This window comes from Typopeltis vanoorti, chromosome 17, assembly GCF_054136105.1.
Source record: "Typopeltis vanoorti isolate ZY-2024b chromosome 17, IOZ_Tvanoo_1.0, whole genome shotgun sequence".
Lineage (NCBI taxonomy): Eukaryota > Metazoa > Arthropoda > Arachnida > Uropygi > Thelyphonidae > Typopeltis > Typopeltis vanoorti.
Window position 1 is genome coordinate 55,906,382 of NC_143565.1, and position 27,232 is coordinate 55,933,613.

General features: G+C 36.9%; 1 protein-coding gene across 3 annotated transcripts in view; it reads left to right on the forward strand.

Moving 5' to 3' along the window:
- The window catches only part of LOC150097409 (isoaspartyl peptidase/L-asparaginase), a 126,770-nt gene that overhangs the window by 85,447 nt on the left and 14,091 nt on the right, over positions 1-27,232 (forward strand). For all 3 annotated transcript variants that reach the window (XM_090407559.1, XM_090407560.1, XM_090407558.1), the window contains one exon: positions 771-1,000. In XM_090407559.1, coding sequence (XP_090263685.1) covers positions 771-1,000 — 230 coding nt within the window. The remainder of the gene's footprint in view (positions 1-770; positions 1,001-27,232) is intronic.

Consider the following 27,232-nt stretch of genomic DNA (forward strand, 5'->3'; position numbering starts at 1 on the left):
AGCATCAACTTCATGTGTTCCAACAAGTTATTTCAGATGAACATTTGCCGTGGAAATATTTATAGAATATACATATTGTGGAAATCAAACATCTTTGTGAAGTGGGAGGAGTGAGTTGGTAATAGATAGGTCATTAAGAAGTCTAATTGCTCTTCTCTGTATTGTTTCGTCAGTTGCCTCACTTAGGTTTTTTGATAAGCTTGGGATAGTAAAAATACCTTGTATTTTTTTATGCCTCCCACCCATGAAATGTTGTAAACTTATAGTAGCTCTGTACCTTGGGCAGGCTAAAGAATTTATCATTTTTTATTAATTTTTACATTATCTGAAAACACTGTGACCAAACATGGAACTAGCCACCTCAGGGCTCCAAGTGGGTGTAATAGTCTAACACTGAGCAATCACTTTCATCCCACACCTAAAGATTGATCACAACTGTCCATGCCCACACCAGGATTCAAACTTACAGCCTATTGGTTGGAGAGTGGGTATGTTGGCCAGCAATATAGAAAGTCATGTAACTTTCTCAGCATAGTTATTGGGAAGGTTAAAAATCAATCAGGGATACTGACCTTTTTATGCATCTTTTATCATTATTCGCTGTACTATAGCCAACCCTAATTATTATAATCCAGTTACTGTCCATTCCCAAGGTATTTTTACTGAATCTGAATTTCCATTTATGAAGTTTTTGTCCAGGTTTTAATTAATGCTTGTCTTATTTCTTTATATTACATCCACTGTTTTTTCATTTATTTATTTATTTTTAGTGATCACGATACTGTTGGTGCAGTTGCGGTTGATTCACTGGGCCATGTAGCTTGTGCAACCTCAACAGGTGGAATAACAGCAAAACGTGTTGGAAGAGTTGGTGATAGCCCTGTTGTGGGAGCTGGTGGATATGCTGATGACTTTGTTGGAGCTGTATCTACAACAGGTCATGGAGAGACAATTATGAGGGTTTGTTTATCAAGGCACATAACAGGTCTCATGCAACAGGGTAAGTGAAAGTCACGTTTTTTATCTTACTTATTTAGGGTCAGTAGGTGGAACACAATACTTTTACACGGTATACTGTAGTATGTCATATGCTACCATATAGCTTCTTTTTTCACTATTGTCAAATACTTCTTTCAGAATGAAATAAGATTGGATTGCTATCTAACTGATTCTACTATTCTGAGTGTTGTTTGATCAGTAAGGACCTAGTGGACCTGAACTTGATTACATTTTGCTAAATTTTGTATTTTAACTAAATCCATTTATTAGGCCATTCTTCTTATTGATTTTGATTTAGAAATAGCTAGAGTATTTCTTCCATTCATATATGTTTCAATAGAGCCTCATAGCTTAATTTGGTAAAGACATTGCCATTTGGTTGGAAACCTTGGTTTGAATCATGTGTAGGATATGAATAATCTTTATAGGGGCTTTTCAGTTGAAGGTGAGTTTGTTGAGTTTTAAGCAGGAGTAGCAAGGGTTTTCCACACTGATAAATGTTGAACAGCTCTCAAAAGCGAACTGTAGACTTATACAAATATTATTGGAGAAAAAAAAAAGTTTTGAAAATAAGAATCAAATCTTTGAGACCCAGTGGAAAATTCTGAGGAAAACATTGATTTATTCAGCCAGAGATGCATGCAGTGAAATTATCTGCAAGAATAAAGGAAAAACAAAACTTTAAGGAAGATTCAATAAGTTGGAGGTAGCATACTGAATCTCATCTCATCTCATCTTCCTTTTACCTTGCAGTGTCTAGGGTTTATTAATCATCAGACCTCAAATCATTTACAGGATAAGGTGGTCAGCCCTACACCCCGGTGCATTCTTTGTTTGTAGCGTTGAGTTCTCAAGGCCGGTTTGCTTGCTTTGTGGGATGAAAAACCCCAGGATAAACTGGGGAAAAAACCCTGTTGTCCACGCCCAAGACTGACTAACTTTGCTATGGCTGAGGAATATCCTTCAGCTCCTCATGTCTCTGATGGGAATCAAACCTAGGACACTCCTTCCCCAGGCATATGGTTGCGAAGTGCACAGCCACTAGGCTAACTGCACAGACAAAAAAATATTGAATCATACTTTGTAAATATACATTAAAACTTAAAGAATAAGAAAATGATCAGAATTTCATTTGTTAATTATCCATACGAATAAGTTTTAAGGGAAGGTATAAAAACCCTTTCTGAATAAGTTCATTTATGTTGATTATCATTATTATTGCAAGGGCACCTCCATGGTGTCCAAAGGCTCATCACGAGAGACCCAGACTATCCCACACAGTGTGTGTGTGTCATACCTCTCCTTGAATCCGTTAACAGATAAAGCTCTCACAACTGACTGGCAGCCCATTCTATTCATTTACTATGCTCCAAGTAAAAATTATAGTCCTCGCATCTTGCTAACCTCGCTCTGACTCAGTTTCCAGGGATGACCTCCATCCTGCTCCTCTAGCCAAGTGCTGAAAAGTTTCTATCATATTCCTTCTGTTTTGCACATCAACCAACTTTTACCAATTATCAGTCTGTCCTCATAGGGAATATTCCACAGATGACTCACCATTTTGGTGACTTGCCTCTAGATCCTCTTCCACTTCCTCTACCAGGTGACCAGACTTGAGCCTAATCCAGATGTGGTCATATCAAGGCTTTATAAAGAGGGATGATAACTCTTATCTGTGCTTGTTAGTGTGTTCTTTTATGACCAAGTAATCCTGTGAGCTACCCTGGCAATATGTCCTCTAAACTTGAACTCTCTGGCTGCTGCTACCATCCTCAAATCCCTGGCTTCATCAATTTCCTGGAGTACAGTTCCCTCAGTGTCACACACAGTTTTTAGTATTTTATTCCAAAATGCATAATTTTTCACTTTTTCGCATTAAACTGACATCCATTATGTTTTGCCCATATTGTCAACCTATTTAAATCATCCTGAAAACTGTATATATCACATTGATTAACTATTATCCTACCTGAATTTGCATCATCAGCAAACAACTGAATATCTCCTTTCAAATTATTTCCTATATCATTTATGTACAAATTAAACAGTAATGTTTCAAGCACAGAACCTTGCATCACACTACCAATCACCTGCTTTCTCCTGAATTCTGCCCCTCCATATACTACTTTTTTTGGGGGGGGGGGGAGAATATCTGCCCATCAGCCACCCTAATATATCCATGTCTCCAGTTTCATATCCATTCTCATTTGTCTAGTTTGCATAAGAGAGTTTCATGTGGTATCATGTCAAATGACTTTGCAAAATCCAGCAGTATTATTAGCAGGATAATACATCTCAGCTGTCACTATAAAAAGTTAGTAAATTACTAAGGCATCACTGACTCTTTGCAAAGCCATGCTTTCCCTTATTCTCATATTCTTACCCACCAATTCTGATTCTCTTTTTCAACCAAATTTTCCAGTACTTTTGCCACCACTCCTGAGATACTGATCAGTCTGTAATTTTGCTACCACCAACTTAGATCCACCTTTATACAAGGAATTATTTTACCTTCCTTCCATTTCCATGTTAAGAGACACCACACACATTATAATACCTCTAAAAAAAATTATTAATCTCAGAGTTTTGGGATGTGTGAGATTGAAAGTCTAAATTTGTGGAATGGTATGATAATATTATAATAGACTGCTAACTATAGCTTAAGTGTAACTAACTATATCTTAACTATAAGTTAAGTGTCCTGGCTTGAAAAGAAATTGTGTTTAGAATGGTCTATATTTCATCAGTTTAGAGTAGGTCTGAAAGATAAATTAAAGGAAATAGCTTATAAGAAAAAAAATATAGAAATATGGAAGAATGAATAAAACTGTTAGGGAAAAGCTTAAAATAAATATCAGCCCTGTGATCCTAAACAAGTGCATTCTGTGGAACAACATGATTCCCATACAATTAATTTTGAATATAATGGTCAGAATGAAGGTCAAAAACCTTCTCTAATGAAAAAGGAAGAAAATGTTAAGAAGAAAAAGGATTCTCAGATTATGGATGATAATTCAGAAAACAGTTCTAAAGTAAAATGCAAAGAGTTCAGTGAATTAGAATTCCTTAAAACTTTATGAAAAAGGAGATAAAACAGCAACAAAAACTTATATTAGAAGATCAAGAAATGCTATTTAAAATGATATATTAAGATACTAATAACTTTCCTAGTAAATTAGACCCTCATAAATGGTTTGATAAATACTGAACTGATTTTAAACTTAATGTAGTGTAAAAAATTGTTTACCCTAGGTGTTATAATTGCAACAAGTTAGGACCTATCTAAAGACTGTTTTATCTGAAGTTAGTCTGATGTTAATTTCCTCTAGGATGAAACTAAGATGAATTAAAATGCTGCAATGAAATATAATTCAAATATGGTATTAGTAGAACAAGATTTACAAGCATTCATTTAACTTGTGGTATGGAGACCATGATGTTGGTTAACTAATGTGAAGTGTTCAAGCAAAGCTAGTTGCTGTCTTGTTCTGTTGCATAAAGCATGTCATATTCCATCTCGGAATTAGATTTTTTATAAATGTAGACCAAACTTGGTGTAGGATTAGACCTTGGCTTTTGTTACACTGTATAGAAATACAGAGATTTCTTATAAACAGTTATAAAAAAATTTAAAGAATCATCAGAAATGCTTTGTGAAATTTTCTTAGACATAGAAGCACATATTTCCCTTATTTTTTATATCCCTAGTATAATTAATATCCAGTTAAGTTGACAGGTATATTTGAAACTGATTCCACTTCTAAAAAGATTAATGCTTCTTTTTATTGTTTTCCTTTGAAGGTGTCTCATCAGTTCATTGTCTTCCACAGATTTCTAAAATACAGGTTATGCTTAGTCTTGATTTACTAAAGTAATATTAGTTTAACGGTAATTTCTTGAATGGCACTATTTCTTTTTGTGAACTGGAATAATCTCAAGATTTAGACATCATTTATACATCATCAATTCCTGCAATGTACCCTCAAGGGGTGTACAGGATATGATAGCACTACATTAAAAATTTATATCATTACTACTAACTTCCTATCTACAATTTTCCTCCAAATCAGTCTGTTACTTGTCAAGACTCCAACATTACCAGATCTTATATTTCTATCGTCTAAGGCACTTTGTACCTTATCAATCCACCTATATTTTGGTCTTCTTCTGGGTCGTTTTCCTGCCAACTTGGCGAAGAGCACTTGCTTTGCTAATCTTTCCTTGCCCATTCTGTTTAAGTGACCATACCACCTGAGATTATCTCTGCTAACACATTCCTGAATGCTGACAATGTCAAGTTCTTTCCTAATATTCTCGTTTTTAAGATGATATTGCCATTGATGCCATCTGTTCATGCCTCTAATCTTTCTCAGGACTCATATCTGCGGTCTCTAGTCTTTGGTCAAGTGTTTTACTTCTGACCCAGCTCTCAGATCCATAAGTTAAAACTGGTTTGAACACTGTCTTGTATACAGCTAATTTAGTGTTTTGACTAATTTCTCTCTTATTCCATATGAATTTATTCAATTGACTTCCTGCCATACCAGCTTTGTTGATTCTGTTGTCTATTTCCATATTTAATTTACCATCTTCAGTAAAAATCATGCCTAAGTAGCTGAAATGTTTTACTTGTTCCACAGGTTCTCCATTTACAACACAGTTGACATTTTCAATGATTCTCCCTATTTTCATTGTCTTTGTCTTTTTATTGCAGACCTTTATGCCATATCTATTACAACAGTTATTCAATTTAGTCAGAGAATCTTGCAGACTTGTAGCGGATTTATTTAGAAGTATAACATTGTCCGCATAAAGCAAAGAGCTGACATTAACATCTCTAATTTTGATATCATGTTTAATACCACTTTCCTTCGTAATGTGATCCATATAGATAATGAATAACGGAAGGGATAATGTACATCCTTGTCTCACACCAGATTTAACATTAAACCATCTTCCTGTACTTCCTTCAATTCTAACTGCTGACTTACAATCAAATAAAGACTAAGTATTGCTTGATATAATGTCCCATTGACACCATATAACTGTAGCGTATTGAATAGCTTCTCTCTTGGCACCTTGTCATATGCCTTTTCCAAATCGACAAAACTTAAATACAGATCTTTGTTATATTCCCATGATTTCTCCACTATTTGTCGTAAAGTGAAGATCTCATCCTGACAGCTTCTATTTGACCTGAATCCAGCTTGTTCTTCTCCAAGCTTTTCTTCCACAATTCTTCTCAACTGTTACTATAAGTATACTGTATCTTACCATGAACACTCAATAGGGATATACCTCTGTAATTCTCACATTCAGTCTTTTTACATGTAGGTACTATGAGAGCTCTACTCCAATCATTGGGAATTCTTCCCTCTGACCAGGCATTCTGAACAATGCAGTGCAGCCTCTGTAAGACTTTTATACCACCATACTTCAGCATTTCTGGTCGAATATCGTCTACTCCTGCTGCCTTTCCACGTTTCAAGCCTTTGATGGCTTTTTCTACTTCAAGTATGGATATGTATTCCTGACTGTATGCCTGTTGAGTGTTTTTTATCACTGTGCTGTCATCCCTGCTTGTTTCATTTAGCAAATTTTACAAGTTATTACTCCATACTTCAAGGATATCTTTTTCTCCCTTTTTCATTTCACCTTTATCATCTCTAACTCCTTTTATAACACTCTTTCCTCCATTCCTAAGCTTCTTCAACAACCTCCAGAATAATTTGCCATCTTCTTGATATTTATTTTCTATGTTCTTGCCAGAGTCCTTACATGTTTAGTTTTACACACTGTTTCGTTTTCTTACATTTGTCTCTGTATTCTCTAAGAGCACAAACTGACTTATTTGCCAGGAACTTTTGATATGCTTTCTTCTTTTCCTTCACTGCCTCTTTAACTTCCTGTGTCCACCATGGAGTTCTAATTTTCCTATCCTTTCAGACAACTTCACCACATGCCTCTCTCTAGCTGAATCAATCAGGGTTTTCTTCAAGGCTTGCCACTGAATCTCCAAGGTTTGGTTCCTCTTCTCAAACTCTTTCATTTTTCGTTGAATAATCTTTGTGTATTTTAGTCTACAGTTCACATCTGAGAGCTGCTCAACTTTTATTCGCTTTAAAACTTTCTTAACATGTCATTCATTTTAATATTAAATTCAATTTTTTCCTGCTTAATACTAAATAGTGATCACTTCCAATTTCAAATCCTCTGTACACACTAGTGTCTTGCACCAGGGAGAAAACATCACTATCAAGAATAACATAGTCATTGAGACTTTTCTTATTCCTTGCCTCTTCTCTCCATGTGAATTTGTGCGCATTTTTATGTTGGGACATGGTGTTAGTAATAACCAGTCCATGTCCTGAGCAGAAATCCAACAGGTATTTGCCATTATTATTAGCTTTGCTCTTTTCTCCAAATTTTCCCAAAATATTTTTGTATGTCTAACAATCATTTTCTACTCTGTTATTTAGATCCCCAACAAGGAACAACTTTTCCGTTTTCATTGTGTCTGGTGCTTTCTCTAAAGCATCAAAAAATTCCTCCACTTCTACCTTAGTAGAACCTTCTGTGGGACCATAGGCACAAATAAGTCTCATTGTCCAGTTCCCCATTCTGATATGTGCCCAAATCACTCTACTTGACACTGCCTGCCATTCAAGATGAGCCTCGTATTTTGTGTTGAACACTATGGCTACTCCTTCTTTTCCTTGATTGTCATTGCCTGAATATAATATTTTGTATTTATTGCTCAGAAAGATCTCACCAGTTTTTGTCTTTTTTTTGTTTCAGTCACTCTATAATGTCGATCTGGTACTTATCTAATTCCTCTGCTAGCTCCATTTCTTTGCCATTCAGGCTTCTTATGTTGATAGTGCCAATCTTTAACTCTGGTGATGTTGAGTTGGGGTGTGTTTTCAGATTTGTTTCAGTAGCTGACTTTTCGCTGTTTGCCCTGGTTCCCTGGCAAAAACAATAGGGGCATGTGCGTCGCCCGGTTGTTTAACCGGGCGACGCCCCAGTCGGCATGAAATTTTGTCATGTTGTACCATCATTTTGTATTTTGGTTTAACCAATAGGAATACAATTTGGTCGGCTAAATCCCAAATTGCCAGCCCATCCTCGTTCGTTCAGTATCCAGGTAGATACCCAACAGGGTGCACCATGAGAAGCTCTGGTTGGTTTTCCTCATTCCTTTAAAGGCTATGTGGAGGTCTCCTGTCAGTTATAGAGCTTTGACCCTTAAGCACCCCCATGATTTATACAAGTACTTGAAATTAAAGCAATAAACAAAGCTAAGAAAGAAGATTTAAAGAAAATAAATTATAGAAGAAAATGCAATAAAAATTTCCACCTATAGCTAATGAAAAGAAATGCAGGTTGAGCAATCTGTTCAAATTACTATTTGGACACCTATATGTGTCCAAATGTTTTACTCATTGCTATAAGAAATGAGAAAACTGGGCTAACAGAAAAGTCCAACACTAAAATCACAAAACTCAATGATTTCCCTCCATGTAAAATTCAAGAATTATAAATAGTTTCAAGCAGAATACTTCACTAAGCTAGATCTGAACTCTGGATATCCATTAAATAAGGAAGGTGAAAGTATTTTGCATTTCCCATAAGATGGCAGAAGTACCAGTTATGCCACCTTCCTCAAGTACTATAAACTCAGCAAGGTCTTTCCAGTAAATCACGAACTCTTTTCTATCAGATGCATTCAGTAAAGGAATTGCTTTTTTTCATTTGAGTATACACAAGCGACCTAATTTCTCATAGAAATATCTTGCAAGTTCTTTCTAGAGGATGAAGCCAAAATTTATCGTTGATGTTCAAAATGTCGATTCTTTTAAAGGAGATTGAATACTTAGGCTAAAGTTAGTAAAGTAGGAATAATTCCTACTTCATCTAAATGTCATACTATCTACTAAACCTCAAGTCAATAGATATACTGGTGTGTAAATTATGTAAATTTCTATCCTAAGTTTGTTGTTTTGAACAGCTTTTCTCTTGGCACTTTGTCATATGCTTTTTCAAGATCTGTGAAACTTACATACAGATCCTTGTTATTTTCCTATGATTTCTCAACTATTTGTCTTTAAATTTTGATCCTGAAAATCCCTGTTTGACCTGACCCAGCTGTTCTTCCCCAAGTTCCTTTTACAATTTTCTTAACCTTCCTTTTTAGAGAAATTCCTGTGTAATTCTCACATCAATTTTATCTTCCTTTTTTTATAAATGGATACAATGAGAACTTTACTCCAATCATCTGCAATTCGACCTTCTGACCAAGCCTTCTGAATTATTCAGTGTAGCCACTGTAAAACTTTTATACCTATATATATTGGAGCATTTCTGGTCAAATATCATCTCCTCCAGCTACCTTTCCACATTTAAGGTTTTTGATGTTCTACTTCAAGCATGGATGTCTATTCCTGTTTTCTACTACCATTCTGTCACTGCTTGTTTCATTTAGTAATCATTCAAAGTAATTACTCTGGACATCTAGAATATCTTCAGTTTTCATTTCACCTTTATTATCTTTGATTCTTTTTACAGTACTCTTTCCTCTATTTCTAAGCTTTTCAATAGCCTTCAGAATATTTTACCACCTTCTTGATATTTAATTTCTATGTTCTTACTAAAATCTTCCCAAGACTTCTGTTTAACTAATTTTACACAATTGATTTGCTTTCTTACATTTTTCTCTGTATTATTTGAGTGGTTGACTTTCCAGGAACTTGTGATATGCTGTCTTCTTTTCCTTAACTGCTTCATGAACTTACTTAGTCCATCATAGAATTCTGATTTTTCTATCCTTGCAGGCACCCTCATCACATTCCAGTCTGGCTAAATCAATTAATGTTTTGTTAAGTGTTTGCCACTGAAACTCCAAGGTTTGGTTCTTGTTTATAAACTCTTTAATTTTTCCTGAATAATTTTTGTGTATTTGAGTCTACAGTTCACCTCTGAAAGATGCTTTTGATTCATTTTAAAACTTTGTTATATGCTCTTCTTTTCAGTATGATATTTAATTTTATTCTGCTCAAAAAACTAAATGGTGATCATTTCAGTTTCAAATCCTCTGTATAATCTTGTTTTCCAAACCAGCATGAAGATATTACTATCAACAATAACATAGCCAATGAGACTTTTCTTATTTCTTGCATCTTCTCTCCATGTGAATTTGTGCACATCTTTATGTTGGAACATCCTGTTAGTTACTACCATATTTGCCAGCATATAAGACGCACCCCTTTTTTTGTACTCATTTTTTAGGGAAAAAAATATTTTTTAGATCCTCTTCCTGATTCTGCCAAGTTCTTATCATTTTCTCAGTTGGGGGCCTGAAATGTCTCTCTGCAGCCCTGTTTTCCCATGTTCTTTGGCATACGCAATTACACGTAGCTTGTATGCAATATTGTAGCAATGCCGACATTTTTCAGCCATAATTTGCCAAGAAATTTAGAGAAAATTTAACAGCAGAAATTTATTACCGTTTGCAACAACTGCACCAACAATTGGAAAGTTTAAATGAACAGGAACACAGCTGTGATTGTCGATGACAGCACATGCGCATCCACTGAACTCTACGTAACTGGAATGCTCTCACACACCGCAAGAAAGAAATTGGGTAACTTGGGACAGAGAAAATTTCCAGAAATGAAAGTAATAAAAAACTGAGTCTTGGCGTTAAGATGCACCCTATTTTTCAGACCTATTTTCAAAGAAAAAAGTGTGTCTTATACTCCGGCAAATATGGTAGTTCATGTTCTGAATGGAAGTGTAGCAGGCACTTATTTTTATTATTAGCTTTGATGTTTTCTCTAGATTTTCTGAAAACATTTTGATATATCTGGTAATCATTTCCTACTCTGCTGCTTAGAGCTCCAGCAATGAGCAACCTTTCCCTTTTTCATTGTCATCTGCTTTCTCTAATGCCTCAAAAAATACCTCAGCTTCTTTCTTAGTGAAACCTTCTGTAAAACAATTAGTAAAACCTTCTGGACCATAAGCAAAAATAAGTTTCACTCCCCAGTTCTCCATTCTGATATTTGCCCACACTTTGATGCTGCCTGACAATTCAAGATTATCCTCATATTTAGTGTTGAATACTATAGCTACTCATTCTTTCCCCTTATCATTATTGCCTGAATATAACATCTTGTATTTGTTGCAGCATTTTCTTTTCTGAATAGTTTAAAATTATAGCATTGCCCTTGTCCACTTTCAGTATTATTTTTTTATTTCTGAGATGTTGAAGGGCTTTATATTCTCTGTTGGGCAGGTTGCTTGCAGGAGGTTTCATCTGATTGCACATTGGCTATGTCAAGCTTAATTTTGTTGGCCTCACTTGTGGGAAGGTTGTAGATTCCACACTTGATCTGGATAATGAAATCTTTGGTCAGTATGTGTCTGGGCACAATGGTGAAGTTTAGGCCGTGACTGAGGAAAAGTTGATGACATCTGCTTAGAGGATATTGGTGGATAGATTAACCACGTTTTTGGACAGTCTTGGAGGCATTGGTGAATTTTTTGTTAGGTTTCTGAACTTTTTAATATGTTGACTTTTTACTTTTGCAGATTCCTAAGCTACCAAAGCATTCAAGATGTCTAACAGGGTTGTCCAAAGTTTAGTATTCAGCATTGCAGAGAGCTCCTCTTGTAGCATATGGATAACTTCTTTGGTGTCAGCAAGCAGAGTGCATCATGCCAATTAGCTCCCGTAGAAGGGTGAAGCTAGTGGCCAAGGCGCTCTGCTGGTAAATGTGGAGTGCCTTGTTTGAATGGACCTCGTGTTTTTTAATTTTGAATGGACTCGGTGTTTTTGTTTCACAATTTGTTATCCTTACATTGTTTAAGGAAGGCTAACCTGTTAAGTTCTCTCGTTGGTTTCAGTTTTAACTTGCCAAACTTGTGAGCCTTGCTTGCAAATAAATCTCCGTGGATAATAGTAATCCTGGTGTTTAGGCTTATATGTTGATTCTCCAGCATTGTGTTGTTTAAGGAAATTAAAACACAAATTAGATAACTAAAAATATTTAATTATTACTTCCTATATTTCGCCCAAGTTAAATTGGCATCTTCAGGGATTAATACACTGGTATTAAATGTGCATGCAGGTACACTTCAGTAACAAAGATGGAACAGGAGAGATAGAGGATGACCTAACGTCCTATAATTATACCACTTATTTGCTTTGGTTGGGAGTTCTTGGCTGTTGGACTGACTGTCAGCCAGTGAGGGTTTCCCATATGAAAAGCAATTTGATATAATCATGTTTGTTTAGGTTGGGATAATTGGTAATAAGAACTGCAGCAGATTTGAGGAAAAGCCTCTCGAATTTAAATTTGCTTTGGTTGAGTAAGGTGTTTTTTTTGGCATCCAGTGCATGTTCTGCTAATGCTGAACAGCCATAGTGGTGGAAACAAATGTAATCCAGGTTCTCTGATATACGGATGTTGGCTGTCCTATCTTTGTCCATAGTATGAATGGTTGCGGCTGCAGGGTGACTGCAACACACCAGGTAAATCCAGAGGTTGTAGCTGGGCTTTGGAGTAGCTTGAGCTATTTTGTTTGGCCAGTGCCAAACAAAACAACTTGAGTTTTACAAACACAGAGGGTACAGCCATTGGCTCCCCTCTTTAAACTCCCCTTGGATAACATTTTCATGGAGACATTTGAAAAGAATGCCCTAAATTCTTCCTCTCTTAAATCCACTATTTGACTATGCAATGTGTTTTTGAACTACTTGAATAGCCAACATTCAAGGATCCAATTCACAACATAAAGTACCCCCACCCCCCCCCCCCCCCACCCCCCCCCCCCCCCACCCCCCCCCCCCCCCACCCCCCCCCCCCCCCACCCCCCCCCCCCCCCACCCCCCCCCCCCCCCACCCCCCCCCCCCCCCACCCCCCCCCCCCCCCACCCCCCCCCCCCCCCACCCCCCCCCCCCCCCACCCCCCCCCCCCCCCACCCCCCCCCCCCCCCACCCCCCCCCCCCCCCACCCCCCCCCCCCCCCACCCCCCCCCCCCCCCACCCCCCCCCCCCCCCACCCCCCCCCCCCCCCACCCCCCCCCCCCCCCACCCCCCCCCCCCCCCACCCCCCCCCCCCCCCACCCCCCCCCCCCCCCACCCCCCCCCCCCCCCACCCCCCCCCCCCCCCACCCCCCCCCCCCCCCACCCCCCCCCCCCCCCACCCCCCCCCCCCCCCACCCCCCCCCCCCCCCACCCCCCCCCCCCCCCACCCCCCCCCCCCCCCACCCCCCCCCCCCCCCACCCCCCCCCCCCCCATTTAAAAAAATTGCCCTCTGAACAGATTGATATGTTGATCTCCACAAATTGCTCACTTGTCCAATTCTATATATGAGCTTTAATTTTTACAAAATCATTACCACCACTAAAAAAATGCAAACTGTAGTTTGATTTTTCTATTACACTACTGCCACCACCCTTATTATGAATGTGCAATGCACAGCTTTAAATTGGTATAACAATGAGTTATGACCGCCTTCATCCAGTGTGGAACATGCCCAGTATACTGCAGTATAAAGATATATGACACTGCATACTAGCATAGTCAGATATGTTGTTATACAAACCAGTGCATTGAAGTTGAAGTTATGGTGAAAGGTAACAATATTATTATCATTATCATCATCATCAAATTCCTGCCATGTACCCTCAAGGGGTGTACAGGATATGATAGTACTACATGAAAAATTTACACCATTGCTAACTCCCTATCTACAATTTTTCTCCAAATCAGTCTGTTACTTGTCAAGACTCCAACATTATCAGATCTTATATTTCTATCATCTAAGGCACTTTGTATCAATCCACCTATATCTTGGTCTTTCTCTGGGTCGTTTTCCTGCTAACCTGGCAGAGAACACTTGTTTTGCTAATCTTTCCTCTCCCATTCTATTTAAGTGATCATACCACCTGAGATTAGCTCTGCTAAGGCATTCCTGGATGCTGACAATGTCAAGTACTTTCCTCGTTTTTAATATGATATTGCCATTGATGCCATCTGTTCTCTCCCCTAATCTTTCTCAGGGCTCTCATATCTACAGTCTCTAGTCTTTGGTCCAGTGTTTTACTTCTGAACCAGCTCTCAGATCCATAAGTTAAAACTGGTTGGAACACTGTCTTGTATACAACTAATTTAGTGTTTTGGCTAATTTCTCTCTTATTCCATATGAATTTATTTAATTGACTTCTGACATACCAGCTTTGTTGATTCTGTTGTCTATTTTCATATTTAATTTACCATCTTCACTAAAAATAGTGCCTAAGTAGCCGAAACGTTTTACTTGTTCCACAGGTTCTCTGTTCACAACACAGTTGACATTTTCAACGATTCTGCCTATTTTCATTGTCTTTGTCTTTTTATTGTTGACCTTCATACTGTATCTATTACAACAGTTATTCATTTAGTCAGGGAATCTTGCAGACTTATAGTGGATTTATTTAGAAATATAACATCGTCTGCATAAAGCAGAGAGCTGACATTAACATCTCCAATTTTGATATCATGTTTAATATCACTTTCCTTCATAATGTGATCCATATAGATAATGAATAACAGAGGGATAATGTACATCCTTGTCTCACACCAGATTTAATTAAACCATCTTCCTGTACTTCCTTGAATTCTAACTGCTGACTTACAACTCAAATAAAGACTAAGTATTGCTTGATATAATGCCTCATTGACACCATATAACTGTAGCGCATTGAATAGCTTCTCTCTTGGCACCTTGTCATATGCCTTTTCCATATCGACAAAACTTAAATATAGATCTTTGTTATATTCCCATGCTTTCTGAACTATTTGTTATAATGTGAAGATCTGATCCTGACAGCTTCTATTTGACCTGAATCCAGCTTGTTCTTCACCAAGCTTTTCTTCCACAATTCTTCTTAACCATTTCTTAAGTATACTTACATAAATCTTGCCAAGAACACTCAGTAGGGAAATACCTCTGTATTTCTCACATTTTATTTTTATATATATATGGGTATTTTATATATGATTATTATGAGAGCTCTACTCCCATCATCGGGAATTCGTCCCTCTGTCCAGGCTTTCTGAACTATGCAGTGCAGCCACTGTAAGACTTTTATACCACCATACTTCAGCATTTCTGGTCAGATATCATCTACTCCTGCAGCCTTTCCACATTTCAAGCCTTTGATGGCTTTTTCTACTTCAAGTATGGATATGTATTCCTGACTGTATGCCTGTTGAGTGTTTTTTTACCATTGTGCTATCACTGCTTGTTTCATTTATCAATTTTTCGAAGTAATTACTCCATACTTCAAGGATATCTTTTTCTCCTGTTTTCATGTCACCTTTATCATCTCTATCTCCTTTTACAGCACTTTTTTCTTCCATTTCTAAGCTTCTTCAACAACCTCCAGAATATCTTACCACCTTCTTGATATTTATTTTCTATTCTTCCTTTTAAGGTTACACGGTGATCAGCATTCATATTTATAGTTTTAGGGACACAAAAACACACATGTTGAAAAGATTATTTTATTAATTATTAATAAAATATCACTTGACGTTTCGACCCCTGTATTGAGGTCATCTTCAGAAGGATACATGCGTATAGGGAACCAAGCTACATGCTTTAGCCTTGTATACCAGTAAACTGAATCTACATTTGGTTTAATGTATCAAAATTAAGAACTTTTATTGTTAAAAGACCATACGATTTACAAAGAGCCAACAAGTTTCACTAGCCACTGTCTAGCATTTTCAAGGCTGTACTGGTGTAAAAACAAATGCATGAATTTACATGAAAAACATACACTTTAGTAACTGCTAGGCCATTACATTTGATAATTCGTGTTTGATGGCGTGCATGCGTTCGAATGCTTCAGTCAGAATTCGGTACATGACCACGTGTTGTGTAGTTTTTCGCATATTGTAGTTCTGTTAAACTGAGAGAATTGATGAGAATGAATGACTACAGACACAGAACTTTCAAAGAAGCAGCTGTGATGCTATGAATAAATAGAAATCTAGGTGCTATTCTTAAAGACATGGAAAAATCTCATTAATTCTCTCAGTTTAACGGAACTACAATATGCAAAAAACTACACAACACGTGGTCTACCGTATTCTGACTGAAGCATTCGAAAGCATGCACGCCATCAAACACGAATTATCAAATGTAACAGCCTAGCAGTTACTAAAGTGTATGTTTTTCATGTAACTTGATGCATTTGTTTTCACACCACTATAGCCTTGAAAATGCTAGACAGTGGCTAGTGAAACTTGTTGGCTCTTTGTATTTTTTATCATTAAATCGTATGAATCTACATTGTTAATTAATCTTTTTCCTAGTCTGACCTCTAGCGATAATTAAATAAAAAAATACAATTTAAGAAAATAAATGAATAAAAAATTATAAAAAATAAAAATAAGTAAATAACAAAATAAAATACAACTACAATAAACTGCTAAAGTCCTCATGTATTAATATTCTTATGGATTTGTACAGTTCTGATTGTTATAATATGATTTCCTTAAGCTGCTGTTGAATGTAAAAAAAAAAAAAAAACACACTTCACCAAGCTGTCTTCTTGTAGTGGGATTTTTCTTCGGCTTGTTTTGGTTGTTATACAGGTTGTAGATGGGTCCTCCACATTCTTGGAATGGTTAGGCCATCATTTTTGTTTAGATTTGAGTTATGTTTGAACATTTCACAAGCTTCTTTAAATTTCCTCTTGAACCAGGTTCTGGTGCGGTGTAGGGACTTGGTATTTTTCCAATCAATTCTGTGGTATGTTTGGAGTGCGTGGTCAGAAAGGCCGGTTTTCCAAAATGGAGGTGTTGTGTCCCATTTCTTTTAATCTTATTGCTTTATGAGTTTCCTTAAAGTCTTGTCTATGTGTGTGGCACGTGATATCTCTGGGTCACAAAGGAATAGCCCGAGGGTCGAGCCAAAGCCTATGTGGCGGACTCTTCGTTACCAACTTCCCGTTAAGTCCTAAGAAAATTTATTTGTTTCAGCTGCACCACTTAGTACCTTTAGATTAATTAGAATGTTAATCAAGAAGTTGGCAAGAAGTGAACAAAGATAACACAAGATATGCAATCGTGACCGTGAATTATTTTCCAAAAATCTCCCGCCCAGATTCGTAACTAATTTTACAAGTGGTGCATCGAATTCCATAAAGAGACAAAATTGGTTAAAGAATAGCAAGGTTTATTAAGCATAATATACATACTGCTAATAATACAAGTAAAAAGGTTCCATTCAAAATCTAGCTAAGGAATAAATTATATCTGATAACTCTTATACCTACTACAGACAACCCTATCAAAATTTCAGTCAACCTAAGTTACTCTATACAAAACATATTTCTTACAAAAAAATCTTAGTCTTTACAATCTCAGTCAACTTTTACTCTATAGATCAAATCCTGTTAAGCATTCTTAAATACACATAATATTCAGATTCATACACTGCCTCTCCTTTCATAATCTTCTACAACAAACAAGTCTTTTCTCATACAGTCTGTTTTAGTTTCTATCCCTGAGTCTCTTGTCATTAAAGTTTCACATAATGTTAATTTCTGGATTCACACACATAACAAAGAATAAATTATCTACTTATCTATACTCCTTGGTTCCTCTTTTTTCGATCATCTCCTTGACATCTATTATCACAGCATTCTGGACACATACATTCCTTGACGTTCCATGTGGCATAGACTGCTGCTGTATCTAGGGATTAGATTTCCGCTGAAAACCATCCGATCGCATGCCAGCGATGGATCTTGCACCCAGAGCTCCGATCAACCACATGGTGAGACTAAGAAAACGAGAGAGAGAGAGAGGGGGGGGGTTCTAACCCTTTTATACTTCCTCCCTAACGGCCATCACCATAACTTTGGCCGTTCACATGGCACGTAGAATTCGTCGTCACGTGTATCTGACCTCATATTGTCCGATTGTCTCCCGCCACTTCTAATCACGTTTCGCGAGCACGAGACCACTTGGGGCAACTGTCTGCTTTGCTCTCCGAACTTAGAGTTTACGTTTACCCAGATTATGTTGGTCTGGTTCTTGCATGTATTTTCACAATAAAGATTAATTCATACTAAAGATAATGTTGACCTTAATTCAGTATTAAATTATACACAATATATATTTGCACACTTTTTCTACATATTCCTTTCTTTTATAACAAGTAAATAACATCTCATTACTTTACAATTCTTTCTATTCTTTTCTTATTAATGTATTCAAAACTACTCATACCTAGATACCAAGCATATTTTTATGTTTCTTATTGGGTGTTTGCTCTGTTAGACAATGATAAGATGAATTTTAATATTCTAACTTATCAGGGTATAACAGAGGTATTTAATGTGTCGTTTGTGTTCATCTTTCCTAATTGGGATAGTTCGTCCTGTTTCCCCTATGTATGGTATGTTACATGTGCACTGTATTTTGTATACCCCTGGGTGGGCTAGGTGTGGAAGAGGATCTTTAGAAGAACTGAGTAGGTGTCTTAACTTAGTCAAGGGTTTAAAGGTGTTTTTGATGTTGTATTTGTGTAGTGTTCTGTCTATTTTTTTCAGAAATTCCTTTAACATAGGAATGGCAATAGCATTCTTGAAATCTTTTTTGTTCTTACTGGTATCTCTGTGGAGGATCTTGTGAATAATTTTTTTACTGTATCTATTTTTTTATAAATTTTTTTTTAATGATCTTGTATTCCTGGTTTAGAGCTTGTTCGCTTGAACAAAAGTTTGAGCTCTGTGTTTAAGGGTGCTTATGACACCTAGTTTTTGTGTTGGGTGGTGGTAAGAATTTTTGTGTATGATGTACTGGCCTGTGTGTGTAGGTTTGCGGTAGACGGAGAAGAAGAGACAGCTAGAGGGAAGACATGTGATGAGTGTCTCTAGGAAAGGAAGAGAGTTGTTTTTTCCGTTTCAATGGTGAATTGGATACGTTTGTGTTGTTTGTTTAGATGGCTGAGGAATGTATTTAGTGCTTCATGGCCGTGGGGCCAAATGGTGAAAATATCGTCGATGTATCTGAGCCAGATTTTGGACTTTAGGCATGCTGCCTCTAGAGCACGTTGCTCAAAGTCTTCCATATAAAAGTTAGCTATTGGGGGGGGGGGGAGCCCATGAAGGTAAAAATTGTTTTGCCACACGAAATATCCAGAGCAGAGTATGTGGGCAAAGAGGGTCATGATGTCGTTTGGAAATATGTTCTGTAAGAGCAAGATAGTATCGTTGATCGGGACATTGGTGAAAAGGGAAGTTATGTCAAAACTGACTAATAAATCTTGGTCATTGAGTGTAATGTTTTTAATTTTATTTATGAAATGCTGTGTATTTTTTATGTAGGAAGGGGAATGACCTCGAGTGTTGTCGCTAATTTTTTGGCTAAGTGATAATTTGGGCTGTTGATTCCTTCAACAATCGGACGTAATGGTGTGTCTGCTTTGTGTATTTGTAGCTTGGTTCCTTATATGCGTGTATTCTTCTGATGATGACCTCAATACAGGGGTTGAAACATCAAGTGGTATTTTATTAATGATTAATAAAATAATCTCTTCAACACGTGTGTTTTTGTGTCCCTAAATCTATAAATATGAATGCTGATCACCCTGTAACCTTAAAAGAAAGAATCATCATAATCCATAAAGATGTGACCCACAAGCAGTGCTGCCTCTACGGTAAGCTAAAGATACGTTTTTTCTTGTTAACGAATCGACTAGCCTTTTGAAATGGTGTAGAGACAGCAACTTAATACCCAACTGCATTAAACTAAAGAAGAAGTGTAAATCAGCTAAAGCGCTCCGTATTTATGCCCTGTTGGAAAAAGCTTTGTTAAGAGAACAAATCCACGAGGCATGAAAAACCTAGCATCTACCCAAGCCAAAGTTCTACAACTTAAATTAGAGCTATCCGACTACGTTAATCCAGAAATTTGGGAGATTTTACACAGGATCACAGACGACTCGGCCAAGGACCGATTACTGAAAAACAAAGAAAAATTAATAATGAAATTTCAAGCACTACAAGAACGTAAAAGCACAAGACAATCAGGATGCTATAACGAAAGGAACAGCCAATCACAAACCGACTTCACAAGGAGCAAGCAACCACCATCGGACCACAGCTTGATTATCACCCAATCAAACCACAATCTCACCTAAGGTGAACTCTCACTGCTGAAGAAAGGGCCAAACTACGCCATTGCTCTGAGGTCAGTGAACAAACTTGATATCATTTATCACATCGAGAGAGGTTTAAGATCCCTCCCCACCAATCCAGCTGATAAAATATGCATGGAAACATCGTGTATACTAAATTCAAACAAAAAACTAAGCAGCAACCGAAACAAAACTGAAAATCTCGCCATTAGATCCTTAAAAAAATAACCAACACATTATAATCACGAAAGCAGATAAAGGTAATGCCACTATCGCTTTAGACCGGACAACATACATAGAAAAAATAAACCATTTGATATCGGACCGCAACACCTACCAAATGGTAAACTACAACCCCACAAAATGTATCAAAAAGAAAACAACTGAATTAATCAAATCCGTGCACACTTGGTCGGAAGAAACAACAAAAAAAAATTAATACCTCATTATGTCTGCGTGCCCAGAATTTAAGGCCTGCCAAAAATACACAAAGCAGACACACCGTTACGTCTGATTGTTGAAGGAATCGACAGCCAAATTAGTGGCCACACTCAAGGAATTGGTAGGTAAGTTGCTTTCCTACATAGAAAATACACAACATTTCATAAATAAAATGAAAAACATTACACTCAATGACCAAGATTTATTAGCTTTGACATAACTTCCCTTTTTACCAATGTCCCAATCAGTGATACTATCTTGCTCTTACAGAACATATTTCCACACGACATCATGACCCTCTTTGCCCACATACTCTGCTCTGGATATTTCGTGTGGCAAAACAATTTTTACCTTCAAAAAGCAGGTACAGCCATGAGCTCACCGCTTTCCCCCGCAATAGCTAACTTTTATATGGAAGACTTTGAGCAACGTGCTCTAAAGACAGCATGTCTAAAGCCCAAAATTTGGCTCAGATACGTCAACGATATTTTCGCCATTTGACCCCACAGCTGCAAAGCACTAAATACATTCCTTAGCCACGTAAACAAACAACACAAACATAGTATCCAAATCACCATTGAAATAGAAAAAAACAACTCTCTTCCTTTCCTAGACATACTCGTCACACGTCTTCCCTTTGGCTGTCTCTCCTTCTCAGTCTACCGCAAACCTACACACACACACACACACACACACACACACACAGGCCAGTACATACACAAAAATTCTTACCACCACCCAACACAAAAACTAGCTGTCACAAGCACCCTTAAACACAGAGCTCAAACGAACAAGCTCTAAACCAGGAATACAAGATCATCAACCAAACATTTATAAAAAATGGATACAGTAAAAAAACTATTCACAAGAACCTCCACAGAGATACCAGTAAGAACAAAAAAGATTTCAAGAATGCTATTGCTATTCCTTATGTTAGAGGCATTTCTGAAAAAATAGAAAGAACACTACACAAATACAACATCAATACCAGTTTTAAATCCCTAACTAAGTTAAGAATCTGCTCAGTTCTTCTAAAGATCCTCTTCCACACCTAGCCCACCCAGGATATACAAAATACAGTGCACATGTAACATACCATACATAGGGGAAACAGGGCGAACTATCCCGATTAGGAAAGACGAACACAAACAACACATTAAATACCTCCATTTTGGAAAAACAGGCCTTTCTGACCACGCACTCAAAACATACCACAGAATTGATTGGAAAAATACCAAGTCCCTACACCGCACCAGAACCTAGTTCGAGAGGAAATTTAAAGAAGCTTGTGAAATGTTCAAACATAACCAAATCTAAACAAAAATGATGGCATAACCATTCCAAGAATGTGGGGAACCCATCTACAACCTGTATAACAACCAAAACAAGCCGAAGAAAACAACTAAAGGAAATCATATTATGACAATCAGAACTGTACGAATCCAGAAGAATATTAATACATGAGGACTTTAGCAGTTTATTGTATTTGTATTTTATTTTTAGCTTATTATTTATTTACTTATTTCTTTTTTATTCATTTTTCTTTTTAAATTGTATTTTTTTATTTTTTATTTATTTATTTATTTATTTATTTTTGTTATTTTATTTGATTATCGCTAGAGAAAAAGATTAATTAACAATGTAGATTCAGCTTACCTGTATACAAGGCTAGAGCATGTAGCTTGGTTCCCTATACGCATGTATCCTTCTGATGATGACCTCAATACAGAGGTCGAAACGTCAAGTGGTATTTTATTAATAATTAATAAAATAATCTTTTCAACATGTATGTTTTTGTGTCCCTAAATCTATAAATATGAATTTATGTTTTTGTCAAAGTCCTCCCATTACTTTTGTTTAGCTAGTTTTACACAGTGTTTAGCTTTCTTACATTTGTCTCTGTATTCTCTAAGAGCACAAGCTGACTTATTTGCCAGGAACGTTTGATATGCTTTCTTCTTTTCCTTCACTGCCTCTTTAACTTCCTTTGTCCACCATGGAGTTCTGATTTTTCTATCCTTACAGACAACCTCGCAACATGCCTCTCTGGCTGAATCAGTCAGTGTTTTCTTCAAGGCTTGCAACTGAATCTCCAAGGTTTGTTTGCTGTTCTCAAACTCTTTTATTTTTTTTTCAATAATCTTTGTTTATTTTAGTCTACAGTTCACATCTGAGAACTGCTCAACTTTTATTTGCTTTAAAACTTTCTTACATGTTATTCTTTTCAATATGAAATTCAATTTTATCCTGTCCAAGACTAAATAGTGATCAATTCCAATTTCAAATCCTCTGTACACTGTGGTGTCCTGCACCAGGGAGAAAATATCACTATCAACAATAACATAGTCAAGAAGACATTTCTTATTCCTTGCCTCTTCTCTCCGTGTGAATTTGTGCACATTTTTATGTTGGAACATGGTGTTAGTAATAACCAGTCCATGTCCTGAGCAGAAATCCAACAGGTATTTGCCATTATTATTAGCTTTGCTCTTTTCTCCAAATTTTCCCAAAATATTTTTGTATGTCTGACAATCATTTCCTACTCTGCTATTTAGATCCCCAACAAGGACCAACTTTTCTGTTTCATTGTGTCAGTTGCTTTCTCTAAATTGTTTCTCGAAAAGTTGCTTTTCTAAAGTTCAAAAATTCCTCCACTTCTACCTTAACAGAACCTTCTGTGGGACCATAGGCACAAATTAGTCTCATTGTCCAATTCCCCGTTCTGATATTTGCCCACATCACTCTACTTGAGACTGCCTGTCATTCAAGAGAAGATTAGCCTCGTATTTAGTGTTGGATAGTATGGCTACTCCTTCTTTTCCTTGATTGTCATTGCCTGAATATAATATTTTGCATTTATTGCTCAGAAAGATCTCACCATATTTTTGTCTTTTTTGTTTCAGTCACCCTTATTATGTTGATCTGGTACTTATCTAATTCCTCAGCTAACTCCATTTCTTTGCCATTCCGGCTTCTTATGTTGATAGTACTGATCTTTAACTCTGGTGATGTTGAGTTGTGGTTTGTTTTCAGATTTGTTCCAGTAGCTGACTTTTCGCTGTTCGCCGTGGTTCCCTGGCAAAAACAACGGGGGGGGGGTATTATTTTGCTAGAATATTATTTTATCTAGCATCATATTATTTTGCTAGAATATTTAAATATTCTAGCAAAATAATATGATGTTCAACCCAATGTAATAAAAACCAAGGTCTCATCTGAAACAAATCAGCTTGGGTCAGAACATATCAAACACCTTGCATATTAGCAAATTAGTTTATGAGGGAAGTTACTAAGCACACGGTAACAATGAGCCACACGTCTGACATCTTGATGCTATTTTTAACATTTGGCTTGTGTTCATTCAAAGTATACCACTTATTAATACTTTTTTCTATTTGTGTTCAATCCGAAGATGTACATAAAATGATGGACAAAACTAGTAATTAAATATTGTCTTTCTTAAAAGTTTGACATGTTTCTCACCTGACACTAATTATGAACATTTCAAGCCACAGAAACCTAAAATTAGTTAGCAAAATATTTCATTTCAGATTTTATTAAAAATTCAATACCAAAGTTTATATTATTATTTTTTTTTTTAATTTTCATATGATTTTCCTAGATTATTTTTATCATCATCAATTTCCTGATATATATCCCCAAGGGGGAGTTCAGATTACTATGACAGCACCACATGATTAAGTTTACATTAAAGCTGTATAACTGAGAGGAGACCTCCACTTAGCCTTTAAAGGAATGCGGAGAACCGACCAGGGCTTCTGACCTAATGTCCAATCCTCACCTTCTCGTGGTGCACCCTGTTGGGTATCTACTTGGATACTGAACGAACGAGGATGGGCTGGCAATTTGGGATTTAGCCGACCAAATTGTATTCTTATTGGTTAAACCAAAATAGAAAATGATGGTACAACATGACAAAATTTCATGCCGGCTGGGGCGTCGCCTGGTTAAACAAGCCCCCCCCCCGTTGTTTTTGCCAGGGAACCAGGGCGAACAGCGAAAAGTCAGCTACTGGAACAAATCTGAAAACACACCCCAACTCAACATCACCAGAGATAAAGATCGGTACTATCAATATAAAAAGCCTGAATGGCAAAGAAATGGAGCTAGCTGAGGAATTAGATAAGTACCAGATCGACATAATAGGGGTGACTGAAACAAAAAAGACCAAAATTGGTGAGATCTTTCTGAGCAATAAGTACAAAATGTTATATTCAGGCAATGACAATCAAGGAAAAGAAGGAGTAGCCATAGTATTCAACACAAAATACGAGGCTAATCTTCTTGAATGGCAGTCAGTCTCAAGTAGAGTAATGTGGGCAAATATGAGAATGGGGAACTGGACAATAAGACTTATTTGTGCCTACGGTCCCACAGAAGGTTCTACTAAGGTAGAAGTGGAGGAATTTTTTGATGCTTTAGAAAAAGCAACTGACACAATGAAAAATGAAAAGTTGGTCCTTGTTGGGGATCTAAATAGCAGAGTAGGAAATGATTGTTAGACATACAAAAATATTTTGGGAAAATTTGGAGAAAAGAGCAAAGCTAATAATAATGGCAAATAACTGTTGGATTTCTGCTCAGGACATGGACTGGTTATTACTAACACCATGTTCCAACATAAAAATGTGCACAAATTCACATGGAGAGAAGAGGCTAGGAATAAGAAAAGTCTCATTGACTATGTTATTGTTGATAGTGATGTTTTCTCCCTGGTGCAGGATACCAGAGTGTACAGAGGATTTGAAATTGGAAGTGATCACTATTTAGTCTTGAGCAGGATAAAATTGAATTTCATATTGAAAAGAATAACATGTAAGAAAGTTTTAAAGTGAATAAAAGTTGAGCAGCTCTCAGATGTGAACTGTAGACTAAAATACACAAAGATTATTGAAGAAAAAATGAAAGAGTTTGAGAACAGGAACCAAACCTTGGAGATTCAGTGGCAGGCCTTGAAAAAAACACTGATTGATTCAGCCAGAGAGGCATGTGGTGAGGTTGTCTGCAAGGATAGAATAATCAGAACTCCCTGGTGGACACAGGAAGTTAAAGAGGCAGTGAAGGAAAAGAAGAAAGCATATCAAAAGTTCCTGTAAAATAATTCACTTGTGCTCTTAGAGAATATAGAGACAAATGCAAGAATGAAACTAGTTAAAAACTGTGTAAAACTAGTTAAACAAAAGTCATGGGAGGACTTTGGCAAGAATATAGAAAATAAATATCAAGAAGGTGGCAAAATATTCTGGAGGTTGTTAAAGAAGCTTAGGAATGGAGGAGAGAGTGCTGAAAAAGGAGTTAGAGATGATAAAGGTGACATGAAAACAGGAGAAAAAGATATCCTTGAAGTATGGAGTAATTACTTTGAAAAACTTCTAAATGAAATAAGCAGTGATGACAGCACAGTGGTAAAAAACACTGTCCAGGCATGCAGTCAGGAATACATATCCATACTTGAAGTAGAAAAAGCCATCCAAGGCTCGAAATGTGGAAAGGCAGCAGGAGTAGATGATATCCGACCAGAAATGCTAAATATAGTGGTATAAGAGTCTTACAGTGGCTGCACTGCATAGTTCAGAAAGCCTGGACAGAGGGACGAATTCCCGATGATTAGAGTAGAGCTCTCATAGTACCCATATATAAAAAGGGAAATAAAACTCAATGTGAGAATTACAGAGGTATTTCCCTACTGAGTGTTCCTGGCAAAATCTATGCAAGTATACTTGAGAAACGGTTGAGAGGAATTGTGGAAGAAAAGCTTGGTGAAGAACAAGCTGGATTCAGGCCAAACAGAGGCTGTCAGGATCAGATCTTCACTTTACGACAAACAGTCGAGAAAGCATGGGAATATAACAAAGATCTGTATTTAAGTTTTGTCGATTTGGAAAAGGCATATGATAAGAGGTGCCAAGAGAGAAGCTATTCAATACGCTGCAGTTATATGGTGTCAATGGGGCATTATATCAAGCAATACTTAGTCTTTATTTGAGTTGTAAGTCAGCAGTTAGAATTGAAGGAAGTACAGGAAGATGGTTTAATGTTAAATCTGGTGTGAGACAAGGATGTACATTATCCCCTCTGTTATTCATTATCTATATGGATCACATTATGAAGGAAAGTGATATTAAACATGATATCAAAATTGGAGATGTTAATGTCAGCTCTTTGCTTTATGCAGATGATGTTATACTTCTAAATAAATCCTCTACAAGTCTGCAAGATTCTCTGACTAAATTGAATAGCTGTTGTAATAGATATGGTATGAGGGACAGCAATAAAAAGACAAAGACAATAAAAATAGGCAGAATCATTGAAAATGTCAACTGTGTTGTGAATGGAGAACCTGTGGAACAAGTAAAACATTTCAGCTACTTAGGCATAATTTTTAGTGAAGATGGTAAATTAAATATAGAAATAGACAACAGAATCAGCAAAGCTGGTATGGTGGGAAGTCAATTGAATAAATTCCTATGGAATAAGAGAGAAATTAGTCGGAACACTAAATTAGCTGTATACAAGACAGTGTTCAAACCAGTTTTAACTTATGGGTCTGAGAGCTGGGTCAGA